The sequence below is a fragment of the Atractosteus spatula genome, chromosome 28 (genome assembly GCF_055471065.1).
Source record: "Atractosteus spatula isolate fAtrSpa1 chromosome 28, fAtrSpa1.hap1, whole genome shotgun sequence".
Lineage (NCBI taxonomy): Eukaryota > Metazoa > Chordata > Actinopteri > Semionotiformes > Lepisosteidae > Atractosteus > Atractosteus spatula.
Window position 1 is genome coordinate 6644135 of NC_142733.1, and position 26202 is coordinate 6670336.

The following is a 26202-nucleotide window of genomic DNA, read 5'->3' on the forward strand; positions in this document are numbered from 1 at the left end:
GTGAGACTGGGGATGTTCATTGAGAAGAAAACGGAGACCTTCACCCAAAACCTCAGCTTCCGCTTCACCACTGCAACAACGGGTGACGTTAGGGAAGAGATTGGGGTACGAGGAACATATGAACACTGCGCAGTGTGCAGCCAGAGGGCTTTTATGCACAAGGAAGTGTGAGATTTGACCTTTGCTCAAACTTTGGTTCATTAACAACATGAGGCGTGTCTACAGGAAGATTATCTGAAACTGCCACTGGAGTCGATGCTGGTCTGTCGTGATCTAAAGACCATTATATTCTAAAGGCTTCAGTTGCTCTGCGCACCTTTGAGCAGGAACACAATGCACTCTGCATTACACTAAGTGCCATTTCCTTGTTTTAAGACAAATGTGCACTTTCTTTATTCTTCTTCCAGCCTTGCACTCTGGGTCTGTCTTGTCTGTTCTGCAGTCTCCCTTTAGTGTCCACGGTCTTCAAAGGCTTCACTCTGCAGGAAGCCAAGTCCTCATCACTGGTCCTTATATGCGGATGTGAAAGGTGCTGTAGGGTGAGAGAGAAACAGATATGGTGTTCAGAGTCCAACTTTTCATATCCTGCATTGCAAATAGGTTTAAATTCACTTCAACTTGCATTTTTTCCCCCTAAATACACCACATCCTGCACTATCTAGAGGAGCACAAATGTTAATCTCCTTTCAATCTGCACTTGGATAGCTGAGTGTGGTTCTAACCCAGCTGTCTATGTATTTAGCTTGGGTGTACAGTAGTTTGTTTGTGAATAACAGTGAAGCAATACTGCCATCTACTGGAGTATTTTTATTGGTCCTTGCTGTTTCATGATCACCTACATGAGATGATTTATAAAATGAGGTCTCATCTTAGCTCAGCTCAGGTGTTCCAGAGTGAATAGGCTACATGCATGATTGAGAAAACTGTATAGGAATCTACTGTATCAAAACACAATTACACAGCTGACTTATTTAATTGAACAGTATGATATGGGATATGGGACCACTGCAATATAATTCTAATAGTCCCTGAGTCCAAATTAAAGTTTAATCTGTTTAAATCATCTTCAAAATGTTCTTCAGAAAAAAAGAGAACCCTTGTGACCCCAAAACCTTATGTTACTATTACAGACAGAACATGCTGCACAGCTGCAATCATTTCGACAAGTGGAAAAAAAAACTTTTTGCTCCAGACTAGCAGTAGGCTGCTCTTTTAATAAATAAATAAGCACAAGCGCACTTGATAAGCACAAGCTTATCAGAGATGCACCCTTTCCAGAGTTAAAGTTGGTAAAGTACTTTCTAAAAGACTATTAACCAAACAGAGAGACGACAACACAAAGAGGCATTGTAAAAAAAAGGGCATGGCATGATGGTGCTTGCTGTTAGCCTGAGAGTCCAGGACAACATCTATGGCTGTATAAATGGCAAATCTGGCATCTGGAACATCATGCGGAAGGCAATAGCAGGCAGCAGTATTTTATTCCAGGCCATGAGGTTTGTCTTGTTTCCAGGGGAGGGGTTGCTGCTGACCTGAGGAAATCTGGGGCGCGCACGATCATGTGCTGGAAGTCCTCCAGGGACAGACGCCCGTCGTTGTCCAGGTCGGCCTCGTCGATGACCTTCTCGCACACCAGCCGCACCTCCTCCGGGGTGAGCTCGTTGCGGGTGAGTTTGTTCAGCGTTTTCTCCAGGTCGGACTTGCAGATGAAGTCATCGTTATTGAAGTCTGAGAGCAGAGGAGGGAGAGGGGGGTGGAGGGAGGAATCTGGCGTGACTCCCCAGGGAAAAAAACCATGACATCGAGCGAATGTTATTCAGCTTGTGCTGGTGGTCCCTTGCTGAACTGGACACTCTGGCTTCACGTCTAACATCTGAAGCTTGAACCTCCAGGAATATCACCTGGAGGTGTTTGCCAGAGTTAAATCACTTAGACTGAGTGAAGGCCGCTCTAGTACTTTTAGTGTATGGGGTGGAATGGTGGCACAGTGGTTAGTGCTGGGGCCCTGGGTTCAATTCTAGACCTGGGGTACTGTCTGTGTGGAGTTTGCAAGTTCTCCTCACGTGTGCGTGTCTGTGTCTCTCTTGCAATGGACTGGCGTCCCCTCCAGGGTGTGTCCTTGCCGGGTCCCTGAATTGGATATAGCAGTTGGGACGTGGATGGATATAGCTACGGATGGATAAAGTTTCACGGACACAAATCACTGCAGCTACATCTGTCCAGCAAGAAGAACCGCTCACTTTCAGGTCTCTATTAGTCCATCACCATTTGACATTAAACAGTTTTGTCTTTGTCTGGACACACTAACCAGGTGTGTTTCAAAGAAACTAGCAAGCTGGAAATGTTATGCCTGAAAATTCACCAGTAGCAGACTTTTCCTCGACGTCATCACTGTCACACATCAAAAATTGTTTTATAATTCGATTTATTTTAAAGTCCTTGCATGTTATCATATATTAGACATATGAAGTCTCTCTACATGAGGGCGTCTTCTAAGCCAATAAATAATAAACTTGATACTCCTCATAAATTAAGTGACAAAACCAGTAATTCACTGCCATGGCATTGTAGCTCATTTGTAAGCCTAGCTACTGCGGCCCTGCTCTCTTTTCTTTTAACTCGTCTGAATAATACATGAAAACTTTCTTTGACCCATGACCATGGCCCGTGCTGTAAAACAGCGTGATCTGTCAGCGTGTTTTAATTAGAAAACGCTGGCACACCAGCACACAGACGCCTTTCAGAACCGAGCCTTTCATATAACGGGCTCATCAATTATTCCTGAATGGCTTTCTATTGTCTGGTCTTTTCAGGTTGTCTCAGTTAAAGCTCTGAGTATCTTTGGCTCCTTTTGCTTTGTTGCACTATAGGCAGTGGGGGGCACCAGCGAGTGGTCTATCTTGGAAGTAGTTATCTACTTCCTAGCATGCTGAGGAAATTTTAAAATCGTTGGGTATGCTGAAGAGTTTGTATAATTGGAAAAATGGCTTCTCTTCCACAAATCACATTTTTAAGCACGGCAATACTGAAGTTAAAGCATTGAACTTGGACAACTCTTTATCCTATTCTTGACTGGAAAACGTCTATAACTTACATGAATCATGCTTGGAGACAATTAACGCGAGAAAAATCGGATGAGCCCTTATCAGTCAAGTTGGGTAGAAATGAAAGTTTGATTGCTACTGTAGAGGTGATATCTGCAAAATAAAAGTTTCTTCAAATGAAAGGTAGACCACATTTGGAAAAGTATATAAAATAAAAGCCCATAAACATATGTATTTGTCTTCTACTGGGATCTACTCCCCCTAACTCATGTTGTATATATCTTTTACAAACAAACTGCAATGGACCAGCACTAACCATAAATTTTAAAAGCATAATATGCTTTCAGATCCCTTGGTGCCATTTCACTCAGTACAGAGAACATGTCCAGGAAGTCATCTAGGGTCATATTTCCCTCTCCGTCTTCAGAGAAAACCTCAGCTATTCTCTGGCGGAAAGGGTTGTCCTGCAATTTGCAAAAAAGACATCTGTTTCATTAACTACCACCCTGAATCACTCACAACCATCTGAAGTACTGTACATCATTTTTTAATGACCAATCCTGTAGAGAAATGTATTGATTAGTTTTGTTTGCTTTTACCAGAACAACAGAGACAAAGCATACCTCCCATCCTCACCTGCACAAAACTTATCTATTACAAGTTCTACCAAAAATGTATTTAGCAAACTATTGGTCTAATAATTTTGCAAACGTTTCTCTATCTGCAAAGGGATTTTGGCAGACGATTAAGGGTGTATTTGCTCACTAATAATGCTGATCTTTTCCACAGTGCAAATGCCCACAAGAGCAGCCCTGTACTGTGTGTGAAGTGCCAGACAATAGCTTCTATTGCCAGGAGCGCAAGCTGTGCAATATAACTTTCTTCAGGTGTACAGGGATCAAGTTACTCATAACCTCTCCAAGGCTCCTGTCAATTAGTAGGCGATGAATAATTGATTGTGTCCCCAGGAGCATGGCATGGACATCCTTCACCAGCACAATCAGTGGGCGTACCTTCAACTCCGGCATGCTGCCAATCAGCTCGTATGGTATCTTGACATCTGGGTTGCTGGTGTAGTCGAGTGGAACAAGCTGGGGTGCCAGGTCCCGGTAGCGATGAAACAGCCTAGGGACATTAGTACATGATGCAAGGATACATCATAATCATAATATCCTTACACTTACATAGTGCCTGTCTGGACACTCCACTCAAAGCACCTTACAGGTAATGGGGAGTCCCCTCCATCACCCCCAGTGTGTAGCCCCCACCTGGATGATGCGACGGCAGCCAAAGTGCGCCAGTACTCTCAACACCCATCAGCTATCAGTGGGGAGGTGATGAAGCCAGTTCAGAGATGGGGATTATTAGGAGGCCATGATTGGTAAGGGCCAGGGGGAAATTTGGGCAGGGCACCATTTAGTCTAAACTAAATGGACTACACAAGGGCTATATTTTGAAGGACAGCTTGGAAGCCATTCAGTTCTGTTCAGGATTTAGGATGACAATCAAAATCCATTTAATTTTGCAAATGTCATTCAACATCAAACCCAGAGAACTGAATTTTTACTGATGAGCTAAATCGGCTTTGTGCAAGGGATTCTAATGTAAAAGAAATTAATTTAGAAGAATGTTCTGCAAGCAGGTCAATGGTTCAACCTAATGTCTTTAGGTTCTGAATTGACAGACAGACTGTATTTCATAATGTCTTTCTTTTACTGAAAGGTAAATATAAACTATGTTCAAATACAATTTGTCCTTGTGGTTGTTTTGAACAAAGATTTTGAAAGAGTTTGTTTTTTTCTCTCAAGGAAATTGCAAAATGTTTTTTTCTGTATTTTGTTCTCTTAACAGAAATGCCTCACAACTCTGCTGTGTCACATTCCACATGAACAAAAAGGATTTACTTCATTAACCTTGTTTATTATCAAAGGTGAGCCATTTTTCTTACCTCAGGATTTCTTTTCTGGTGAAAAATGTACAGTCCTAGAAAAACAAGAAAGATAAAAACTATTTGAACTATAGAGAATACTTGTTTGTTCAGCATTTTGGCATAACTTCACTTATGTGATATGCATGCTTCACTTATGTGACATTAGCATTTTTTATTACATCTCCATTATAAGGCAAAACCACAATACAAGACACTTGAAGACTCAACAGATGAAAAGTTATTTCTTATTATCTTTCTACATAATAACATAAAAACAGTTATTAGTTACAGAAAGCTATTCAACCCATTAAACTAACAGTTAATTGATATCATCCTGCCATTCCTTGAAATAAGACAGAATTTCCCGAATAATGTTGTTCTGAAGAACTCTGCAGGGTTATCTTTGTCAGAATTTTGAATACTTGTATCAGGCCACCTCATACTCTTCTCTGTTTAAGACTAAAGAGGTTCAGTTCTTTCAGCTTGTCAGTGTACAACATCTCCTTAAGACCCAAAATGTATCTAGTTGCTCTTCTCTGGACTGATACCAAACCAGCTCATCAGTAAATAATGCTGGGTGAATATGTACCAGCAGCCTTTCGGCACAGACATGCTGCAGAGCTAACAGAGGAAGAAATTAATCATATTTCCTCTTCAGCAACCCCCTTTGTTAATGGAACAAAGACCCTGCCATAATCCAGCCTTGCCTGACACTGACGCTAACCCTTCGGACTGTGGTGAACAAGGATGGCCATTTACTTCGAATGAGCAGTCATTTCTTTAACTGAGGCTGCAAACTTTCCTTTCAAACCACTGCCAGTTACAAATGGAGGGATTGCTGGCTAGAAAGTACAGCTTTGTAATTTAGAAATGAGGACTGCTACTCCACACTCCACACATCCCTTGCTAATACAAGCAGGTCCATTCAAAAGTGGAAGGCGCAGTGCACAGAAATAATCAATCTCGGAAAGACAGGTGTCATCCTTACTGCTTGTTTTTAAACTTATATGAAATGCTCAGCCTTCACAACCCAGTTAGAAAAAGATCCAATGCAATTGTATTGCATCTGGGTGGCGCAGGTTGCTATACTTTGCTGATATTAATAACTGTTGGCACAAAACAGATATTTACAGTGGTTTCAGAAAGTGCTCCCTCACGATGAATAAAAATCCTAGTGCAGACGTACTTGAAAGATTCACACCGTAGAACATTGTGTCTTTGAAAGTGGGTTCACAGGTAAAGTGTACAGAAAGAGAAGCTGCTACAATCTGCAAAGTGCAGCCCTGAATAAGAAGAATCATGAGAGCTCAAAGAACATCCCGCTGAGAGACAATAAATTCGAACCAACCTGATACGCATCTAGCTGCTGTGTTGTAAAGATGGTCTGTTTGTTCCCCATTCTTGTGCAAACTCCCCTTGCCTCAGTGCCATTGCAGTGTTCCACCCAACAGCCTTTTATAAGACCTCTGGATATTTCAGATATGAAAATACTGGAACAAAAGGAGCCCTGGAACAGTGGGAGATCAGGTATCCTTTGCCATGCGCCCCTTTAGTTCACCATCATAATGGGAGCATTTCATCGATTTCTCTGATCTGAATAGAAGCCCCTTTAAAATGAACTAGGGCTGGCGTCCAGCATAATTCAGACTCATATCAATGCCAAGTGCTCCCCAGCGTGATGCTCCTACCTCGCACTCACCCCTGTCTCACGTTACAGCCTGTAAATGGTCTTTACAGAGAGTGCATCAGGTCTCGTCAACCTGGCGTGCTGAAGTTTGTCCACAACAGCAAGCAGTACTTGTATACTTGTATTTTCTATATGTATCGTGTTTGTATCATGTTGTGTCCATCCCAGATGTACAGATGTCATTTAACTAACTCTGGTTAAGAGCTGTGCGCTGTCCCTGTTCAGTAAACTGTGTGACATCCTTAGGGTCCGTGATGGGCCAGAGGGCAGTTTTTTTTTAATGTACTTTGTACAAATAAAAAGAAAAAGAGACACAGAAGGAATGGATTTAAAAGGTCTGCAGCTGAATAACATCAGAATTACTTTGAATACATAAGAAAAATAAACGTGCTTCTTAACAAAACTTGACGAAGACATTAATTCCTTGTACCGTTTGAACACTAAACGTTGATTTGTGCAATTTTGTAATTTCTAACTCCAAATAAACATGGGGAGGGGTCTTCCAGAATTGTGAAATTGAGCGAAGATTTTTTTAATACATTGGCGTCCTTTAAAATTGCAAGGACATTTCCATTAATATGAACAATACTGCTGTATAAATTCCAGGTAAATCAACAGCACTTTACTATGAAGTTTCACGGTAGTGCTTAGTTTTTATTAAGAGTCCGTAACACGAACAAATCGGGACGATCGACTTAATTTCCAACACCAACAGTAGGGAGCATTACCTCATCTTTATACGCCCAACCTGGAGCCGAGTCATGAATTATTCACAAAGCCTGCTCATGAATAAGGAAAGTGGTGCTTTAATTGTATTTATCCCTTGTTCGGCTGAGGGCTGTGCCTTTTTTACGGAGTGAGGCGATTTTTATTGTATTCGGTTTACAATGTCTTATATTCCAGGACAGCCAGTTACAGCTGTAGTGGTAAGTTTTTCTAACAAGAAAACTTTCTTTTGCTTTTCCGTGCATCATCCATAGCGGCTATGGAGCTATTTGAAGGGAATATTTTGTAGGCCTTACAAAGCCTCGGTCTTGCCTATCAAGTTGAAGCCACGGGGGGAAACGCAGAAATCCCTTTGTAGAGCTGTTACGTTGGGGTGCGAGTACGAAAAAACTTTAAATGTATTGTTTCATGACTAAAGTAATCTACTTTTTACATAAAATATAACATCCATGGTTTTTACGCGCATGAGTTGTAAAAACTAACATTCGTGTAAATGACGAGTTCAATGCAAACTTGAATGAGAAATTTTATTTTTTGTAAAAGAAAGTGAGTTTTTGTCGTCGTAATTTTATTTACATCATTAGTAGTATGTGTTTGATGTGTTATTGATTTTACTTAGTAGAACATTTCTGAAAAAATTCTGTCTCCTTTGCTTCGGCTCTTTTAGAGAAATCACGGTTCCTTTACATTTTAAAGGGTACCATCCGCACCCGTGTACTACTACATAAATACGGATAACATGCACTGTATTCTGTAAAAAAAGTTTGTAAATTTGAAAGAATTAAAACTTTTATAGAATGAAAAACCTATCTGGAATAATACAATTAATGCTATTTGCTTTGTGGTTCTAACAGCTGTGCATTCGTTTTAAGTAATTGTTCCGATTTTTTTAAACTACAACTACTTACGGTAAATGGTTTCCCCGTGTGTTTACGAAGTGGGTGTATTAGTGAGTTTTTATCGTAGTTTGCTCGTCAGCTTTCACTGAACTGCAGTATCAATAAATACATTTTTAATGGCGTGCGGCTGTGTTTACCTGTGTTAATTTGTTACACATGTTTGAATGAAAAATCCTCATATAGAGATTAGTACTTGTAGGTTACAGACAATTCCCTATTACTTTTAATCGTCTTTTCACCAGATGTGGAAAAGACTTGCAGACAGTATAGCAATTGTAGCAGAAAATGCACTCAGCAGTGGAAAAAAATACATGTTAACTGTTAACCAACAATTCAGTGAATTATTCTATATATATATAATTCTATATAATGCTCAAAAACATTTGACCGCCTAACCATTTGTTAGTTTTTACTGACACACCTGTTGGAAAAGAGGTGTTCTGAGAAATTCCTCGATGTATTAATTTAGCAGCAATTCTGGTCAGTGTATTTCACGAACTTCAATGAAGAACTGTAACAGCAACATCTGTATCAATTACCTTTTTCGTATTGTTCATTCAACATATGTCCAGCTGTTTCATCAAAATGAATGTATGACACTGTCAGCACAAACTATACTGTGGATTAAACCGTGTTTGCTTACTCGTTATTAAAGAGACCAATCGTAAAAAGCATCCTTATAATGTGAAGGGGAGACCACTTTGTACACACAGGCACACAGTAACTAAGTGGAGAGTTAAGAAAGCGTTTTCTAGCTTTTCTCATCTAAACAAATTGACTGTTATGGAGAAACTGACGAATGTGTTTCTATTCAAGGTTCCAGCTTTGGGTTTTTAAATATTGAAGGAATGAAGAACCAAGAGCACTGTAGGTGCTGTAGAGGGCTTTACGTATGGTATTTTTTATAGTAAGATCTAAGGAGCCTTGAACCTCGTGTCATCTTGGCAACACACTGTTTTGAACAACAGTATTGCTAATATACTGAGAGATTCATCCTGTTCACCATGTCAGTACACGAGCTGGCAAACTGCTGGGGTGTGTGACTGACGCCACAGGACATGCTGTTATCCAGGGTCAGTGGGGGCAGATATTACATACGGATGTTGTTTGTAATAGCACATGCTCACGCGATGAAACGTGATTTTTAGTAAATATTAGAGGAGAAAAGGCATGCAAAATAGAAAAGATATAGGAAGACCTCTTCTTATTCTGTGCTTTTGCTGTGTGAGTTACAAGTGAGCACTCCGAGGTCCTTACAAAGAATCTGAATTTAAGTTTTTCAAACTGAGATCCATCCTTCCATTTTCTCATCCATTTAAGATAAACATGGTTGTAGGGAGAGCTGGAACTTACCCTGGCAAGCACCTGGCACAAGGTGAGATACTGTTCACCTGGATGGCTCCATTTCAGGGCACACACACTCACAGCAGGGCCAATTTTACAGAAGCCAATAGACCTACTGTACCAGTATGTCTTTGGACTGTGGGAGGAAACCGGAGCACAAAGTGGAGACCCATGCAAGAACATGCCTTATAAACTCCATGTAGATAGTACCCCAGGAATTGAATCCAGGTCCCCAGCGGTTAGCATTGTGAGGTAGCAAACCTAACCATTGTACCACTGTGCTGTCCTCAAACTGAGATATTGAAATTATTTTTTTTTCATCCACAATCTGGGACACTGTAGTGTTTGAAGCTGTTACTATTTTTTATAAGCCTCCTCACATGCATTTATATTGATTTAATTAAAAGGAGTATTTTATAACAATAGAATCTTAAGAGTAACTTCCTGGAAAAGTATTTTAGCTTTGACTGCAAGTACAATAACATATTAAAGAAAGCCAGATGTGAGTGCTAACATTCCAGGTCACACTTAGAAGAAAGAACCTTCATGTTTCCACATCCCAGTCTGATTAGTAAATACGGATATTACACTTTCTGCTGCAGTGCATTGTCTGGGTTCCCTATGAACACGCAGTGAAGTTGACATCAGACCGCCATAATACGATGAGGGTACTCATATGTTTTATTGTGTTTCCCAGTTTTCGTGTGTATTCAGACAACTTTTAAAATGCTGAAAATGCAACTAACAAGTCTGCAAAGTGTTCAGTTCTATCAAGAACCTTGAATTAGATTACTTGATGTATCAAGATAGTGTTAGCTTTCATAGGACTTGAAAATAAGACTTGCTATAGGACATGCTGCATAGTATTTCTTTATATTAATGAAGATGCCAGGACATTGCAGAACATTCTCAACAGGATAAGCAGATGACAGCGTTCTTTAAATAGCCAATAGCCTCACTGCAGATTGCCCAGTCCTTGATATTACACATGAGGAGAGGAATGTGAGATAACTGATAAAAAGTTAAATTAACACATCATAGTCCCAGAACTGGTTTTAGTGCCCTTGTATAGATTATTTTAATATTGCATAGGAATGAAAAAAGCATTTTCAAAATTTAGTTAATCCGCTTTTTGTGAATTGATATTTCTTAGTTTATACACAGAGATAGATACAGTACAGACTCATCATTCCATTAGATGCTAACATAACTAGTGTGAAGATTGTCAAGTTATGTGATGATATATGGTATTCCAGTAAAGAGTTTTATTTCTTCTCAGTCAGAACAATACATTTTAACAACAGTTAATATAAAAAAAAAGAAATGGAGATCAGCTCCTCTAGTCTCTGGGTTAATCTTTTTCTACTGTCCTTATAACCGTCAACCACACAGCATCTACTCCTTGTATTATTTTGCTATTAAAAGAGCTTTGTTTGTCAAAGCGAGCAAACAACCAAAGCACATTACGGATTTTAATCCTAAATTAGTGTGTAGAGTCTAGTAGCTCTCAGCTTGTCAAAAAGTCAAACTACTTGAACTAACCGCCTATCTGAGGTTATCTAAGGGGTTGATGAGTTACAGATAAAGACAACTAGAAGTTCTTCTTCTTCTGCCTTTTGGGTGCCAGATGTAATCAGAGAGCCGAGACAGACAATAATAAAAGGAACCAAATCAACAAGTTCAGCATAATTGGCATAGTTACTGATGAACAGAATGCTAGATGTTTATATGGACTTGATTATCACATATAGGCCTGCTTTGTGTACTGAAATGCCGCAGATGCTGCCAAGAGACTGCATCTGTCTCTGTTGCCGAAGAGTTTATTTTTTCCTCCGGTATTTGAGCAGTTGGAGGGTAAATGACTCAAAGGTCTGACAGTCTTGCATGTAAAAGCTATTTGTTGAGTGTCGAGTGGGTGAAAGCCTGCAGGGCTCGAATTCCAAGCAACCTAGAGAATTTAGGGTATTTTCTTAATACTTATGGGTGCTATTTACCGCTGACTTAATGTGTCATCTGTCCATCTCCTTATGTGGGGAAGAAATATCTCATAACATTAGAGAGTTGGGATCATGCTTTACGGTTTAATTTCCTTAATCATTTCAGTTTGGCAAGCTAAGGTGGAGTGTGTTTTAACACTTTAGCTCTATTAACTACTCATCAAAGATGAAAATAGCTTATTTTATTATGATTTAGCACTATTATGGAAATAAACCAATCACTTTCCTTTTAAATGAGTGGAATGAATAAACCCCAGATCTGCAATTGTTGTAAATTCAGTAGAAGTAAACAGCGGTAGGCTATATCCTCTGGAAGGGACACATGCTGTAGTGAGATGCTTGGTTAGAAACGTGTGTCTGCATGTTTCTAAAGAGGAACATGCATGCATGTGGTTGAACCCGTGCTTTGCTAGAGCTTTATTGTAATTGCTCCTTGCTTCCTAAAGTTGTGTTCTGTGGACCTGTGCTTAGTTTGCATGCTTATGAACAGATCGGCTCACTTCACTATAGTGAAACGGGTTGTTCAATTTGTTTTCCAGCAACGTATCGAAATTCACAAACTCCGTCAGGGCGACAACTTGATACTAGGATTCAGTATAGGAGGAGGGATCGATCAGGACCCTGGGCAGAACCCCTTTTCGGAAGACAAGACAGACAAGGTAGGCAGCAACAGGACTATAATAATAATTCCTTATACATATATGGTTTAATGGACACTCCACTCAAAGTACTTTACAGGTAGTGGGGAATCCCCTCCACCACTACCAGTAGCCCCACCTGGATGATATAACAGTAGTCGTAGTGCACCAGTACGCTCACCACACATCAACTATCATTGTGGAGGAGAATGGAGTAAAGAAACCAATTCATAGACGGGATTATTAGGAGGCCATGATTGGTAAAGGCCAGGTGGAAATTTAGCCAGGATGCTGGGGTAACACCCCTACTCTTTTTAAGAAACACCCTGGTGTTTTTAATGACCACGGAGAGTCAGCACCTCTGTTTAATGTCACATCCGAAGCACGGCACCTTTTTTACAGTGTCCTTATCACTATACTGAGGCATTAGGATCCACACAGACCGCAGGGTGAGCGCCCCCTACTGGTCCCTCTAACACCTTTTCCAGCAGCAGCCTTGGCTTCCTCAGGAGGTCTGGGGTGAAAAAAATCACTTTTGATAAATTAAAAATCTAAGAATACAGAAGGACATCGTGCATGTTTAGTAAATGTCTGGAACAATTGTAAGTAAGTTTTTTCATAGACCCTAATTAAAGAAAGTCTAGTATGATCAGGGTCTACAAAATTAATCCTTTGACACTGTTCGAAAATAACTATATTTACACACATGGAGGCCTCCCACACAAGCATCTGAACTAATACAGTAATGCTCTGTTTCACCTATATGTGTGCCAAGGTAATTAACTGCAGTATTTTTTACGCGATGATGCAGGGAATCTATGTTACCAGAGTGACGCCAGGGGGGCCAGCAGAAGTGGCTGGGCTGATGGTCGGGGATAAAATAATGCAGGTGGGTCTCGATCGGAATCTTCGAGAGGGTGAAACAGGTGATCCCACTTGTCCGAACAGTAGGCCCATTTGCGCTGCCATTTCTGATCGGGATCGAATGCATCAGTAGCATCTCGTCTTGCTCAAGAAAAAAAAAAGTAGTGTAAACGCTACTGGAGCGGATCAGGTGTTCCTCTTGGGGAGGAGGTACAGATCAGGGTCAGGTGCTGCTGATGCATTTGACTTGATCCTGGCAGCATAAACGCTCGCAGGGATCAGCGCCGGAGGTGCAGTGTCAATGACGTCTATGGCTTTGGTCTGCGGGTCCGGACTGCAGCAACAGAGGAAGAGTAAGAAGTTTCAGTGCTTTATTAGCTTCTTGAGAGAACCAGTATGCAGCTCATCTGTGCTGCACTCTTTAGGCACTACAGGCTTGTCATGCTGCATGCAAGCCCCCCAGGAAGACTCTGAGTTGATCCAGTCAGAGTGGAGCAGTATTATCGATGTGATGTGATGCAGAGCTTTTGACTCAAAGTGGAAAGTTTCTGTTCAGGAGATACGGACCAAACCTCCACTCATAATGAGGGTCTGTTAAACAAAGTAAGAGAGGCGTTGATAGGATTTGGTTTTAACAAACCCGAGGAGTACCTCATTCGTAGAAAGAAGCTGGATGCACTGTATTTGTTTTAATGGTAGGATTCCTCCTTCATCGTTTGTGGGGAAGCAAAGCCTCTTTGAGTTTAAAAAATAACACAAGTTAGTCATAAATTAAGTGGTGCTTTTGTTGTTTTCTGCGTTTTTACTGTCTCAAGATGGGCTTATTTTTTAAATTGTTCTCTGTGCTTTTATACTACATTGAATAAACTGCATCTGTCCAATTTAATTTGTAGCCAAGGCAGAGAAGGCAGTATTGGTGGGCATGGGATTTTTTCTTAGCTTTCTTTAGTGTCTTTGTAGTTGTTGTCAATTATCTAATGCTTGTGTTCATTTCTCCATAATAACTACCGTCTGAGTTGCGTAGGGGCAGTGCTTATTATTTCATTGGAATTCCAAGGTTGACAAAGCAGTGAAAAGATCAGGAATGTGATCTGATAGTAGCTCTTTGTGGGCTTCTCATCTGAAAGATTGGTGTCAACAGTGTCTTCTTTTCTATTTTTCTCCTGATCCTTGGATCCTATTAAAAGCTATTTTCATTTAACTGTCCACTTCTAGCTATTTTGTCTAGCAATGGTTTAGCCTTTCTTAGACAGCCTTTTGTCAGCTCTCTATAAGCTGTTCTTGTGCTTAATACTGTAGCTATGGCCTCTCATCTGTGGCCTGTAAAACATTCTGCAGGATGCCTAAAACCATTAAGAGAATATGTTGGTTATCCTTTACGTAAATGTCATTGGATAAAGCCAATTACTCATTATAGTTATTTGTAACAATTTCCTTTCAAAGGATCTCGAAGGGCTTTAGAAGTAGGACCAAGACTGACCTAATATATATTTCATGCATGTTGTTCTTTTTTTCCTCACCAGTTATAGATTTAATCTGAGCAATATGGTCAGCTCCCTGGACACCTTACCCATATCCCATGTCCCGGTATACAATGAATCTTATGCCTCCGTCCCATCCAGGTGAATGGCTGGGATATGACCATGGTGACCCATGACCAGGCGCGGAAGAGGCTCACGAAGAAGAACGAAGATATAGTGAGACTTCTGGTGACGAGGAAGTCCCTGGAAGAGGCAGTCCGGCATTCGATGATGTAGTAACGCATAAGACAAGGGCTCTTGATGAGGAATCCGTAGTTTTAATCCACAGCGGGGCTGCTGATGTTGCAGAGTTCATTTCCAACACTTGGGAGGTGTGTATTTCCAGGGTTTTCACCCCCAGCAACCTGCTAGCAGGTTAGATATACTACCTGTCCAGATTTTTCACAGATTGTACAGGGAAAATTCTTTCTGGAATGTGAGGACCGGGTTCGATTGAATTGTTTTGTTTCATTTAGATGGACCTCACCTGTTCTTGATTCATCTCTACTTTACAGAATTTGTGCATGTGTCGTAACCTTTACAACACAGGCACATTTGGAAGTAATATAAAAAAAATGCAAAACTGATTCGAGGGAGAAAATGTTGGAGTGTGATTATTTCAAAGGAAGTTAAGTGTTATAAAATGCATTGCATTTCAGCAAATAAAATGTATGAACATCATTACAGCCTGTTTAAACTATAAACCACAAGAAGAAAGCCACTCTAGAGTTTGTACTGAATCTCTGAATTTACCGTCGTGTTTTGTGGCAACTTCAGTTTTCTAGTAAGGTTTCTCAGGTTTCTCAGTGTTTCTCAGTGCATGCCTGAAGGCTGACAGATATTGGTCTTCAAAGCATGTGGATTAATTCTAATGGATTCCTTTAATTTGTTTAATTGTGCCAAAAACAATAAGGTATATAGTGCTTTAAAGTACATGTTCTGGGAAAATATGAAAACATTATTTTAAGTATATTTTGATTCATTTTTTTAAGTTTAAATGATACCAAAGTAATGTGCACAGCCTAAATTATGTTTGATATATTTTTTAAAAAACAGCCTTAAAATGCTAAATGGTGGGCCATTTGAGAGGGTAGGGGCACAGGGTTAGCCTGATGTTCTGGGCTTTGTCCCAAATTTTGGGTTTATAGGATTAAAGCAGTTGAGGATCTGAATATCTCAGCCCTTAAACGTTACATTAATTCTCCTTTTACAGCATCTTTGATTTTCAGTTCCTGTATGCTTTGCCAGCTCAAAGGCAGCTGATTTTAAATTTAAATGGATTAGAATTAAACTTAACTCCCAGCTGTAGCTGCTGCCATCGTGACTGCTTTCCAAACTCTTAATTCACAATGCTGATAATGAGTACTTTATTTCCAATTATTCGAAGAAAATTTAAAGATTTTCCCATTAGTACAAGCACAATTGATCGGGTTAGTACATTATAGATAGATATACTGCTTATATGGGACAGAAATGTTTTTTGGGAGCCTTCAGACCCCATGTTTTGGAACCACTACATTCGATAACTGTTCCAAGTGCCTTTTGTTTCAGCTTGTGTAAGATCAGAGAAGCTGAGCATTCATGGAGATATTAAGTGAGAGCTCTAAAGTAACATGATTGTTTTTCCTTTGTAGTTTTACACTGGAATAGCTTTGCTCAAGGCTAACCAATTATCCTCCTGTAAATACTATGGGGAAAAAAATTAATTCACATAAGCCGTAAAATAAACTTTTTGAATCATATAATCCCACAACTCCATAAAAGAATAACAGTGAAAGACATGATCCTTAAAGGGGACAATATAAAGGTAACATTTTCAATTCAGCTTTCTGTATCCATCCTGTAAGAAGTCTGTCTGCTCATCAATGGTGGGGTTAACTACACCTTTGTACCATCAAATTGACCACAGTGCCTCAAAAAGGGTAAAAGAGAATGTAAACTATGTGCCTGGTTTACTGTGGTTTTTAAACACTCAGTGCAGAGGTTTTCCATCAGCTTTTGATCTTGATGGGGAAACCAAACCAGTTAAGCATCTTGTTTCATTGCTACTACAATATCAGAAAGCAATATCTGCAATTATTACCTCCACCCTATGGAACAGACCTGAAAAAAGAAACTAGTTTTGCTAATAATCAGTGGATTCAACACAGAATACATTTTGTTTACTTGGTCATATTTGTTTTTAGTCCTATAGTAAACATTTTCATCAATCACTGCCATAATTGTAAACCTTGGATTCTAATAATCATAGATGCAGTCTCTTATTGTTTGGTGCTTTTTAATCTATGCTTGTTATTGTGGATCCACTATACACTCCTATGCAAGATCGTTCCAATAGGGTTTAGCTAAACCCTAAAACTTCTTAGTATACACACTACATTCCTTTAACACAATGCATTTCTAATTTAACACTTTTTTAAAGACCTAGAAAGGCTATTTAAACACTACACTGTAAAAATCTTGTTTTGTAAAAGTCTGCTCTGTATTCATACTGTTATGTCTCTGTATTCTTTTCATTTCATTCCTAAAATGCTAATGTATGATTATGCAGACCCCAAAGAGCATTAGTCTTGCACTGTATTTACTTTACAATTAGATAGTCCAAGACAAGTGCTAATGAAAATCTTTGCAGCCAGTTCGAGTAGTACAGACCTGTGGTAGGACTGTTCTGGATAACAACCTGCTGCAGTTACCCTCCTACTAGCAAGTCTGTGTGGTGCTGTATGTAATAGTTTCTGAAGATATCTTGTCTTGCATTATTAAATGATTATGAGGTACAATACACTTGTAACTGCTGTTTTTCTTGCCAAAATACTCTACAAATAATCATTGAGAAACACGTTTTTCAAAATGCATGGCAAGTAGCTGGCAGAGGAAAGTAATGGATTGTTGCGGAAAATATACGTTTAATTAAGGAAAAACAAATTGTAAAAAGCTGCAATTGTTTTATTTGCAAGTTGTGACAGGTAAAAGATGTGAATTGTCTGTGCAAATTTTATCAAACATTAAAAAAAATTACACAAGTTGCAAAAGAACAGTAGATTAATTTAGGAGTAGTATAAAAGCTACACTTTTAGATTCCAAAAAACAGTACATAAATGAATTCTACCATTAAATGAAATATCAACCTTTAGTTATTTTTTAAAGAATTTTTAACCAGTGAAAAAAAAATCCCATTGCAATCTCAACAGATCACAAACTCCTGAAGCAATTATTTCTTACAAAAGCTGCTTCTGAATAGACATACTTGTATCAATACAAGCTCATGTCCAAGAAAGCTTTTTAAAACCAGACGTGAGTTTATGGAGGTATTTGGTGTATTGCATAATTTAAAAGTATCTGAATGAAGTCATTACTGAATGTTGTAAGCACCTGAAAACATCTGTGCAACAAAAGCAATTACACAAATCTTATGGTACCATATACCAAAAAATTTAGTAATTAATCCTTTTGCCTGGGTATTACTCAACAAAAGAGTAAAATACAATCAGGCGTGGTATATTGCACCTATCTATAAAATGTGGTAACAAACTGATATTAAGTACTTTATACTTTTACTATACACCTGCAAAATAAATTACAAAAATATTTATCTCCATTATTAAAATTTGACTCGATTTCTCTTAAAGCTGTATATGTGGAACCAGTTGTGGCAAGACTAAATCTTTTTAAAATTCTGGTAAATGTGTTACCTTGCTAGTCAAGTATAAATTGGACAATAAACAAAAATGATATTAAAAAATATATACTGTACTAGTGACCATCAGTGAACTACTGAAGAAAGGAAGTAAAATCAAATGTAATACTCAACTACTCACCTAGCTTAAAAATGACCATTACGAGAAGGTGTGACCTATAACAGCAAAAACAAATCTGCTTCTCATGGTCGACTGGTTGCTGTCTATCACAGTTTCAATTAGTGTAACAACCTGAACATTGATCCTGGTGTTAAAAAGACTTAAGGCCTGAATACTTATCAGGAATGTGGGCACAATTCAGTCCAGCATTGCTAGCTGCAATCCAGTATTGCTAGCTTTTTTCTTTAGTGTTACACTAAAGACCACAGACATGGTTGCTTTGAAAGACTGGGTCAATTAAAAGGAATCGCTTGAAGGAAATTAAAACGAAATTGTGGTGCTGAAAAAACAAGGATGAAAACAGTTGCATTTATAGAAGACATTTTCCAAAGAATTCCGGGAACAGTGCTGAAATGTTGCTCACTGTGGGAAGTGTTAGAGGAGAAAGAGACATGGAAACCAATATTATCCCTTTTTGGATTAAGGTTCAAGTTCGACACTGCTCTAAAGCAGTATTTCAAAAGAGGAAGAGGTACCCACAAATCTATTCCAGAACCTCATACTCTATGGATTTATGACGATACAAGCAGTAGTGCTGAACCATGAACAAGATATCAAATAAAATGGAAAATAACCCCAGACCAAACTTTGTAGGGTCTCCAAAAATCAGCTTCCACTCATCTAGAAATAAAAAAGATCAAACATGAGAAACGCAAAATAATATTTCTGCACATTTCCTGATCCAGCAAAAATTATATTATTTTTTAAAAATTCCAGACATTACATATCTGCACACTCTAGTCCATAGGGCAGAGCACCACCAACTGCTTCACTAACACCCACTTACAGCAGCAACCTGGTTTTCCTTGGAGGTCTCCCATCCCAGTACTGACCAGGACCAACCTGGTCTCGCTTGTGAAAGCTGGCAAGATCAGGCTAGAAGGAGGTCACGCTGCCATTATATTACAGGGGAACACAAAGGATGGGCTGGAGTCTACACTTTTGGCTGGATCATGGGATATAGCTCATGCTTAACAAAACAGCTGCTCTCGCAGGCTTACCGTTATTATAGGACTGTAAAAACATCTGCAGAAGACTGAAAGCCCCGCCTGTGAAGTCCAGCAGCACGTTTCCTATGCTCCAGCCCTCAGTGCTTTTCCTCTGGTAGTTCATGAAAGCCTGGACAACACAGGAACTCACTCTCAATCCAAACAGGAATTACAAGAGATTGAGGAAAACCCCTCAGACAGCCCTCTCTTTCCTGCACCACAGAAGACTCACAATCCTAAGGCTTGTGCCTTGCCATAGTACAATAAGCTTCACTGAGCTATTGTCATGTAACCAAATGATTTACAGTGTTGGAAAAAAATGTCTGGAAATAAATTCAGAGTTTTGGGTAAGACGAAGAAAAAAAAGCATTAAAAAGATGTTGAGACAGAAGGACTGGTGAATCCTACCTGCGGAATGTATTTGACCAGTGTGACGCCCAGCTTGATGTAGGAAAAGTAGTAGAGGTATTCCAGCCAGGTGATCTTGTGGGCTATGGCGATGAAGAAGGTGAAGATGGCGAAAGCCCAGGCAATCACCAGCAAGCCGATGGCCACCTTGGACACTCTCTGGCCCCCTCTCTGCACCACAGACACAGAACGACAATTTAGGGGCCTGGCTTACTTTGAGACATTGTTTTTTGTTTGTTTTTTTGGGGGGGGGGGGTGTGATTTTTCATTTTATACCCCAATAATTTGGAATCACCAGTGGTTCCTGGCTCACATCAAACCCTGTATTGAGTGGAGTAGCAGCGCATCTGTCAGTGACATTGCTACAGGTTTGTAGGCACCCAGGAAGTTGCAGTGGTCACTTTTTAGCCAGAGAATCTATGGCAATTTATTCCCAATCCCCCCTTGTCAGTCTTCTCTCAACTGCACCGCACCGTTTAGGGAATTCTGGGAACAGATGGCCATGTTGCGAGGTCAAATTTGTGACACTGGGGTTAACCTAAACCCCAGCGAGTCCTGCAGGAGCCCCCCCACGGGTGGTGTTATTTATAGCAGGGGCAGAGGACCTCAGCACTTCCATTACACGACTTCACTCCCATTAATAATTAATTCTACCTATCGATCCCTCTGATCAGGGGCACAGAACTATGAAGAAGATGGAAAATGGAAGAAACACTGGATTGGAAGACTGGAAGTGTCCTGATCTTCCATCCAGAACTATATACATTCACAAGAAAGAATCCTGATAAGCCTTACACTTCAGAATATCAAATCATGGCTTTAAAAGCATTCTGCTTAGGTCTCCTATTCCCCAGATACTATATTTATTTATTTTACTTCATGTCCCATGGAATTCTGTTCCCCCAAAAGAGATGGTCATTTGCAAGGAGACTTCTGATTTAAATGACTTATTGCTGTCGCAGGGCACTCAGTACGTACCTCATAGATAACGCACTGACATATATACACGAGTGTCAGCACAAAGGCATGAACACTGAAGAAAACATCATTGGCATCCACTGGGTTCACCCCGTCAGGATTTTTTTTCAGGAATTCCTCCTGGGAAAGAGAAGTAAAGAGTGAAAACAAATACAAGAGGGAATACGTCTTTTTAGGTCACTGTTTATGCAATTGTGACATACGGGGAGTATCAGGCATTCAGTTTTGCAATTCTACATTGAGTAATGCATTTCACAGATAAAGAACTGTGCCATGTAATAAGCTCAGAGCGATATCAGAGTCTGTTCTAGTTGCTCATTCTTCACAGAGAGCAATGGGTATCGCTAAATGTCACCATGAAAGCCAAAATTCATATTAACGCATCACATAATATAGCACAAAGTTACTTTGCGCAATGCCATTCAGTGTTGGAAGGTAACAAAGCAATACTGTGCCATTAGTACTGTAGCAGAGACGGCATTCTTGCCTGGATATAGGGAACCCAGAAGAGACCAATGTTGAAGACACTGTATGCAATGAAACCAGTCAAATTGAGGGCCAGGAAGTCAAAATTGAGCCCCACCACACTGTTGGGAGAATGAAGAAGAAATGAAAACATCTTTAAGGATTGGGCTGCAATGTTATTTCAATTAATGCACACCAAACAGCACAAAACAAGAAAGGAAACAATGTTCATTTTTAGAGATGAGGCTAGGCCCACTAAGGTTTGTGCTACTGTTAAGGTTAAGATCCTGGTGTGCTCTGAAGCTGTTAATCAAATCTGATCAACTAATTAAAATCTGGCCTCCTCTTGTTTGTAACCTTATAGGCTCGCAGCCTGAGAAGGCATATGCCTTTAAATACAAAGGAACAAGTAAAGGTTTATTCCACGCTGAAAAGAGAAGAAAAGAAACAACGTTTTGGCTGTGGAGCCTTCATCAGGTGTGTGCCTTTACATACTTCTGTCTTGTTCGGTCCCTGAGAATGTCTAAAATATTTGATGAAGACTGGTATTTCCTAAATCTACTCGTAGCTGGGAGCTGCTGTTTGAATGACCTGTGCTATACTTTAGGTACTGTACATGTAACAAAACTGGTGGAAGCAGCTGTAAATCATAAACTACAACACACACTTACACACCAGAAGACAAATAAGAGAAGGATGCAAGTGAAAATAAACTGTACCTTTTCCTTCTCCAGTTCTCGTACGCTTGGGGGTAAAATGAAATTGACCAGGCCAGGAAGTAGATCCAGCCAATCACCTGGTTGACGATTTCGAGGATCTGGCTTCGTATAACGCTGAACCGGATTCTGGTGCGAGTGCTGGAAAAGCAGATGGAGGAGTTCTTACAAAAATAAAGAACACAGAGGCCAACAGAGCACCAGGCCTACCACCCAATGCTTATTTACAATTCAAAACCTTAGAGTGCCTGAAAGACGTTCTTTACAATACGTTTGACATCTGTCTTCATTTTCACCAATGCACAGTTTTACAATGACCACCTCACTCCGTGCATGCTCTGCACAATATGTTTTCTTCTGTCACTGTGAATATTCAAATGTCCCGTTTCATCACGGGGATTTCAAAACCCTAATGACACTTTCAGTGTTGTTGCCTGAAGCAGGTATTGAACCCTAGGAACCAATCTTCTTCAGCGTTCACACCAAGAGAGAAGTGGCTTTCAAAGGCTGGATACAATATTGCAAAGCCCAGCCTCTCACCTTGTAACGTTGGTGTTGTTGCTGAGCAGGTGTACGGTCACTTGGCCGACTTCCCTTGCCTGGACTTCAAAGCTTGCAGTCATGGCTTCGGTAAGCAACACCACCTGGAAATGGGAACTCGCTGCTGTGACACCTTACAGTACATTCACAGTCGCATTACAATGGTACAGCAAGTGAACTACGGGCGATCCCCCTGATAATAGAGCATAATTTGAAATTTATCATACTACGGCTGCATTTAATGTTCTAAACCAAAGAGCACATTCACATATCGCAGGAAAGACAAAAAAAGAAGCAGCCTGTAAACTGAACACAGAAAATAAAGCTGAGTTTCCTTTAAAACAGGCCAGAAGCAACTTATTCTAAACCGATATCCGTCAGTGAAAGTGGGTTGATCACAAACCAGATTATCTACATCAGTTATTATCTCATGTGTTCTCTGTAGCAATCCCCATTAATAGAAAACAGATGTCCGGACATCTGGGAGGTTTTAGGGATTGGGACAAACAAAACAACTTAACTAATAATCATTCTTTGTACTTGGCAACCCTTTTAAAAAACACAAGAGGTTTACAATGTGATATTCCAAAAAAGTTAAACAATTGCAATTGGAAAACCTATTTCTAAAATTGGAAAAGGCACTTTGAAGTTATCAGGCTCCAGATAACCAGCTTATTGAGCTGCAGCTTTGCTAGTCTAGGCCTGCTGCTTACCTGCTCTGGAAGCTGAACAATGGTGGTATTTTTTGAGGTGTAGGTTACATTTAAGACGATGACAGTTGTCACATTTACAGGAGCACTGCAAGTGAAAAGGAGTAACAAAATGAAGGGCAAAAACATACAATGGTTTAACTTCAACAAGAACAAAAAACCTGATGATGAACTCCTGCAACATGAACTTTCCAAAGTTCCTGGGACTTAGTGAGTGTACAGCAGTTGTCCCAGTATTGTGTGACTCTTTATAAATGTACTGACAGAGCAGAAAACAGTCAGTAGTTCTAAGTCCAACCGTTACCTACTGTATGCAAACTCGCTCAAAATAAAGGTAAAAACATTAAACAGGCCTGCCAGAATATTCAAAAGAACCACACTATAAAAAAACATGAAATGGCTCAAATTGCTATGCAATAGGAGTCCTATTGACATTCTGTCATTTTGCTTTTGGCTATAATGACTCAGTACCACTTCAGCACTTCAGACAAACCCAGTTCATTACTGCCATACCTAGTCTCGATGGTCACATTCTTTGAACTTCTGTTCTCTAGACTCACGGTGGGAGGAGCAGAGAGGATCACACTGGCATCTAGACACAGAAAATAAACTTATACAACAAATTCATTCAAGCAGGGAGTTCAGCACAGGCAATCTTTTCTCTGAAGGTACGAAGAGCAGCCCATGAGGATCAGTCAAGTTGCAAACTAATGTTGAAAAGGGCGAACAGAAAACCGCTGAGTAAGCACTATGGGAAGTCGATTACGAGCAGTGCATTAGGTGTCTGTGTTGGAGAACTCACAATCTTATCTGCTCTGTTTGCTCAGTCATTCGCGGTTTCGTGGGTTCTTATAACCGAGTACAAATACTGAAGACCAAAGACACTTAAGACATCAGCATGACCTGGGACAATACGGCATCTGCTGAAGCCCATCCCGATGCAGTCAGTCAGAACAAATACCAAGAAATAATGCTGATTAAGCACTGCATCTTTTGAATCACAGGTCTTTATAGTCCGTCTATAAAGGTATGCCAGTTCTCCAAGCAGCACTCAGACTCGGTGGGAATCCATTGGCAGGTGTCTGGTGTGCTTCCACTTCAACACAAGCACAAAGTCTATTAGGCCTGATTAACAAAGCACATGGGCTTAAGGAATGAGAAGCAGCATGTACTACTGCTTTGTCTGAATGATGACTTCTAGCCTACACAGGTTTCACAGCACTGACAGTCTCCTCTTTCTAGAGCTGAAATTGGCAGCAGGCACCCATTATGTAATAAGGGGAACAAAAAGTACTAATGAGACCAGCATTCTGAACCAGCTGCCAAATGCAAAAACGTCTCGTGTTCCTTTGATCGCTGTAGCTTCTCCGCGAGTACGGTAAACAAAATTCTCGGCAGGTGTGGTGTCAGGCATGGAAACAAAACCCTGCGATGCAAACTCACCACCTGGCCCCAGTCGGGGCAGGAGAAAAGCCAAGAGCAAGAGAGGCTGGGGGCCCTTCATCTTCCTTGCACAGGCCTGCCCGCTGCACCTTGGAGGCAGACAGAGAGGGGCAGAGTCAGGAACACAGACCAGCGCTGCCACACGAACGCCAGGGGACATTCCCAAGGAGCGACGCCGTCGGGAGACTCAGCTCGGAACACCTTACTCTCCAAGACTCCAGGTGAATTAGGCAGAAAGGTATCAAGACATGCTCAGGCACTGCAGTCCCACTGTTGGAATCTCACACCTGGAGAGCTGACAGCAATCACACAGACCCAGTGTCTGGGCTGGGATCTGGCATGGAAGACAGCTCAAGTTGCAGAACTAATTAGTCATCAATTATTTTGCTAACTGATCAATAATATCATTTATCAAGGTCTGGAGCATAAAATGTTAAAATTCTCCTTAGTGTTTTAGCCTGTATAAATGCCTCCAGAGTGCCTCACAAACACTGTCGGGATTGTGGACTCAAATTCTGGGTATTCCAGTGACGTCCCACTGAATTTTAAAGACACATCTTGCTGTCAGTTTGACAGACTGTATGCGTAGCTTTTAATTCTTCCTTGTGACATCTGCAATTTCTTTAGTTTCTTTGATGGCAAGTCCTGTAACTTGTAAAGAGTGAATGGCGTTATTAGTCTTCACGGACAACTTTGCAAACTAAAAGCACGTTTTCAAAAACTTTAGTTCGAGTTCCGCTAACACACACATTGAGTTCCGGATATCGATAGAATTTAAACAACATATTGCGCTATAGCTACAGTGCCCCTTAAAAACAATACGACAGAAAGTTTAGATAGTAGCCATTTACGTCCGCGTCATTAATGTCTCGTTTTTGTGAACTTGAGTCCACAAACTCATCATGAGCATCGTCATGAAATATTATTCAGCGAAGGCAAGCATGATCAAAACGTATTACAAAAACAGAATAACAGGGATTTTTTTTTGTAGGACTGATATAAGAAGTAAGGCTTGCGTTTTAGGTTAGCGATTCACAAACTTCACAAGCTTTCAGTCGCTCTGTCCCCAGATATGACCCTGTTTCTGTTTGTGAGAAAACCAAATACAGCTACCAAACAGGACACAAAATCGTCCTCGCATACACGTGTATAAATGAATATGGCATCATGACAGTTTAAAAGAAAAGTTTCTTACCCCAGCTCTTCTCCAGCTACCAAAAATTCCCCTTCCTCTCCTCTGCTGCCAGCTTGGCTGAGATCACATGACACAACTCAGCTGACCCACTAGCTGAGTCGTCATGCCCGATTTCTGACCAATGGCGCAGGGCGCCTATGGTTTCATCCCGCCCACCTACGTTATTGAATGCAGAACAGTCCAATCGTGTTTGAGTTACGGAATTGGGGAAGTAAGGTACAATAAATTCACACGTGGTTGTTCGTTTGATTT

At 40.3% G+C, this 26202-nt stretch overlaps 3 protein-coding genes across 3 annotated transcripts; 1 reads left to right on the forward strand and 2 right to left on the reverse strand.

Moving 5' to 3' along the window:
* Positions 1-510: 510 nt before the first annotated feature.
* On the reverse strand, positions 511-6373 carry cib3 (calcium and integrin binding family member 3). The gene is made up of 6 exons (XM_088907767.1): positions 6323-6373; positions 4993-5027; positions 4058-4169; positions 3361-3508; positions 1533-1728; positions 511-532 (listed from the first exon to the last, which is right to left on the reverse strand). Exons 1-6 carry the CDS (start codon positions 6371-6373, stop codon positions 511-513), a joined length of 564 nt encoding a protein of 187 aa, XP_088763893.1.
* A 1037-nt stretch (positions 6374-7410) lies between these two features.
* tax1bp3 (Tax1 (human T-cell leukemia virus type I) binding protein 3) lies at positions 7411-17429 on the forward strand. Its single transcript, XM_088907860.1, has 4 exons — positions 7411-7587; positions 12167-12286; positions 13077-13154; positions 14752-17429. The coding sequence occupies exons 1-4, from the start codon at positions 7549-7551 to the stop codon at positions 14884-14886; spliced, it is 372 nt and encodes a 123-aa protein (XP_088763986.1). The 5' UTR covers positions 7411-7548; the 3' UTR covers positions 14887-17429.
* Positions 17430-17579: 150 nt separating this feature from the next.
* On the reverse strand, positions 17580-26023 carry ctns (cystinosin, lysosomal cystine transporter). Its single transcript, XM_088907859.1, has 11 exons — positions 25951-26023; positions 24756-24844; positions 23826-23904; positions 23316-23400; positions 22603-22706; positions 22066-22203; positions 21369-21468; positions 20882-21001; positions 19904-20074; positions 19508-19625; positions 17580-19127 (listed from the first exon to the last, which is right to left on the reverse strand). Exons 2-11 carry the CDS (start codon positions 24814-24816, stop codon positions 18991-18993), a joined length of 1113 nt encoding a protein of 370 aa, XP_088763985.1. The 5' UTR covers positions 24817-24844; positions 25951-26023; the 3' UTR covers positions 17580-18990.
* Positions 26024-26202: the final 179 nt, after the last annotated feature.

Coding starts and splice junctions, on each gene's coding strand:
- cib3 (XM_088907767.1), bottom strand. CDS start 6,373: ATGGGGAACAAACAGACCATCTTTACAACACAGCAGCTAGATGCGTAT. Junction 5,028..6,322: donor AGCAGCTAGATGCGTATCAG/GTTGGTTCGAAT, acceptor TTGTTTTTCTAG/GACTGTACATTTTTCACCAG. Junction 533..1,532: donor CGCGCCCCAGATTTCCTCAG/GTCAGCAGCAAC, acceptor CTCACCCTACAG/CACCTTTCACATCCGCATAT.
- ctns (XM_088907859.1), bottom strand. CDS start 24,816: ATGAAGGGCCCCCAGCCTCTCTTGCTCTTGGCTTTTCTCCTGCCCCGA. Junction 23,401..23,825: donor AATGTGACCATCGAGACTAG/GTATGGCAGTAA, acceptor TTTCACTTGCAG/TGCTCCTGTAAATGTGACAA. Junction 20,075..20,881: donor GTCAGTGCGTTATCTATGAG/GTACGTACTGAG, acceptor TCTGTGGTGCAG/AGAGGGGGCCAGAGAGTGTC.
- tax1bp3 (XM_088907860.1), top strand. CDS start 7,549: ATGTCTTATATTCCAGGACAGCCAGTTACAGCTGTAGTG. Junction 7,588..12,166: donor AGCCAGTTACAGCTGTAGTG/GTAAGTTTTTCT, acceptor TTTGTTTTCCAG/CAACGTATCGAAATTCACAA. Junction 12,287..13,076: donor CGGAAGACAAGACAGACAAG/GTAGGCAGCAAC, acceptor GCGATGATGCAG/GGAATCTATGTTACCAGAGT.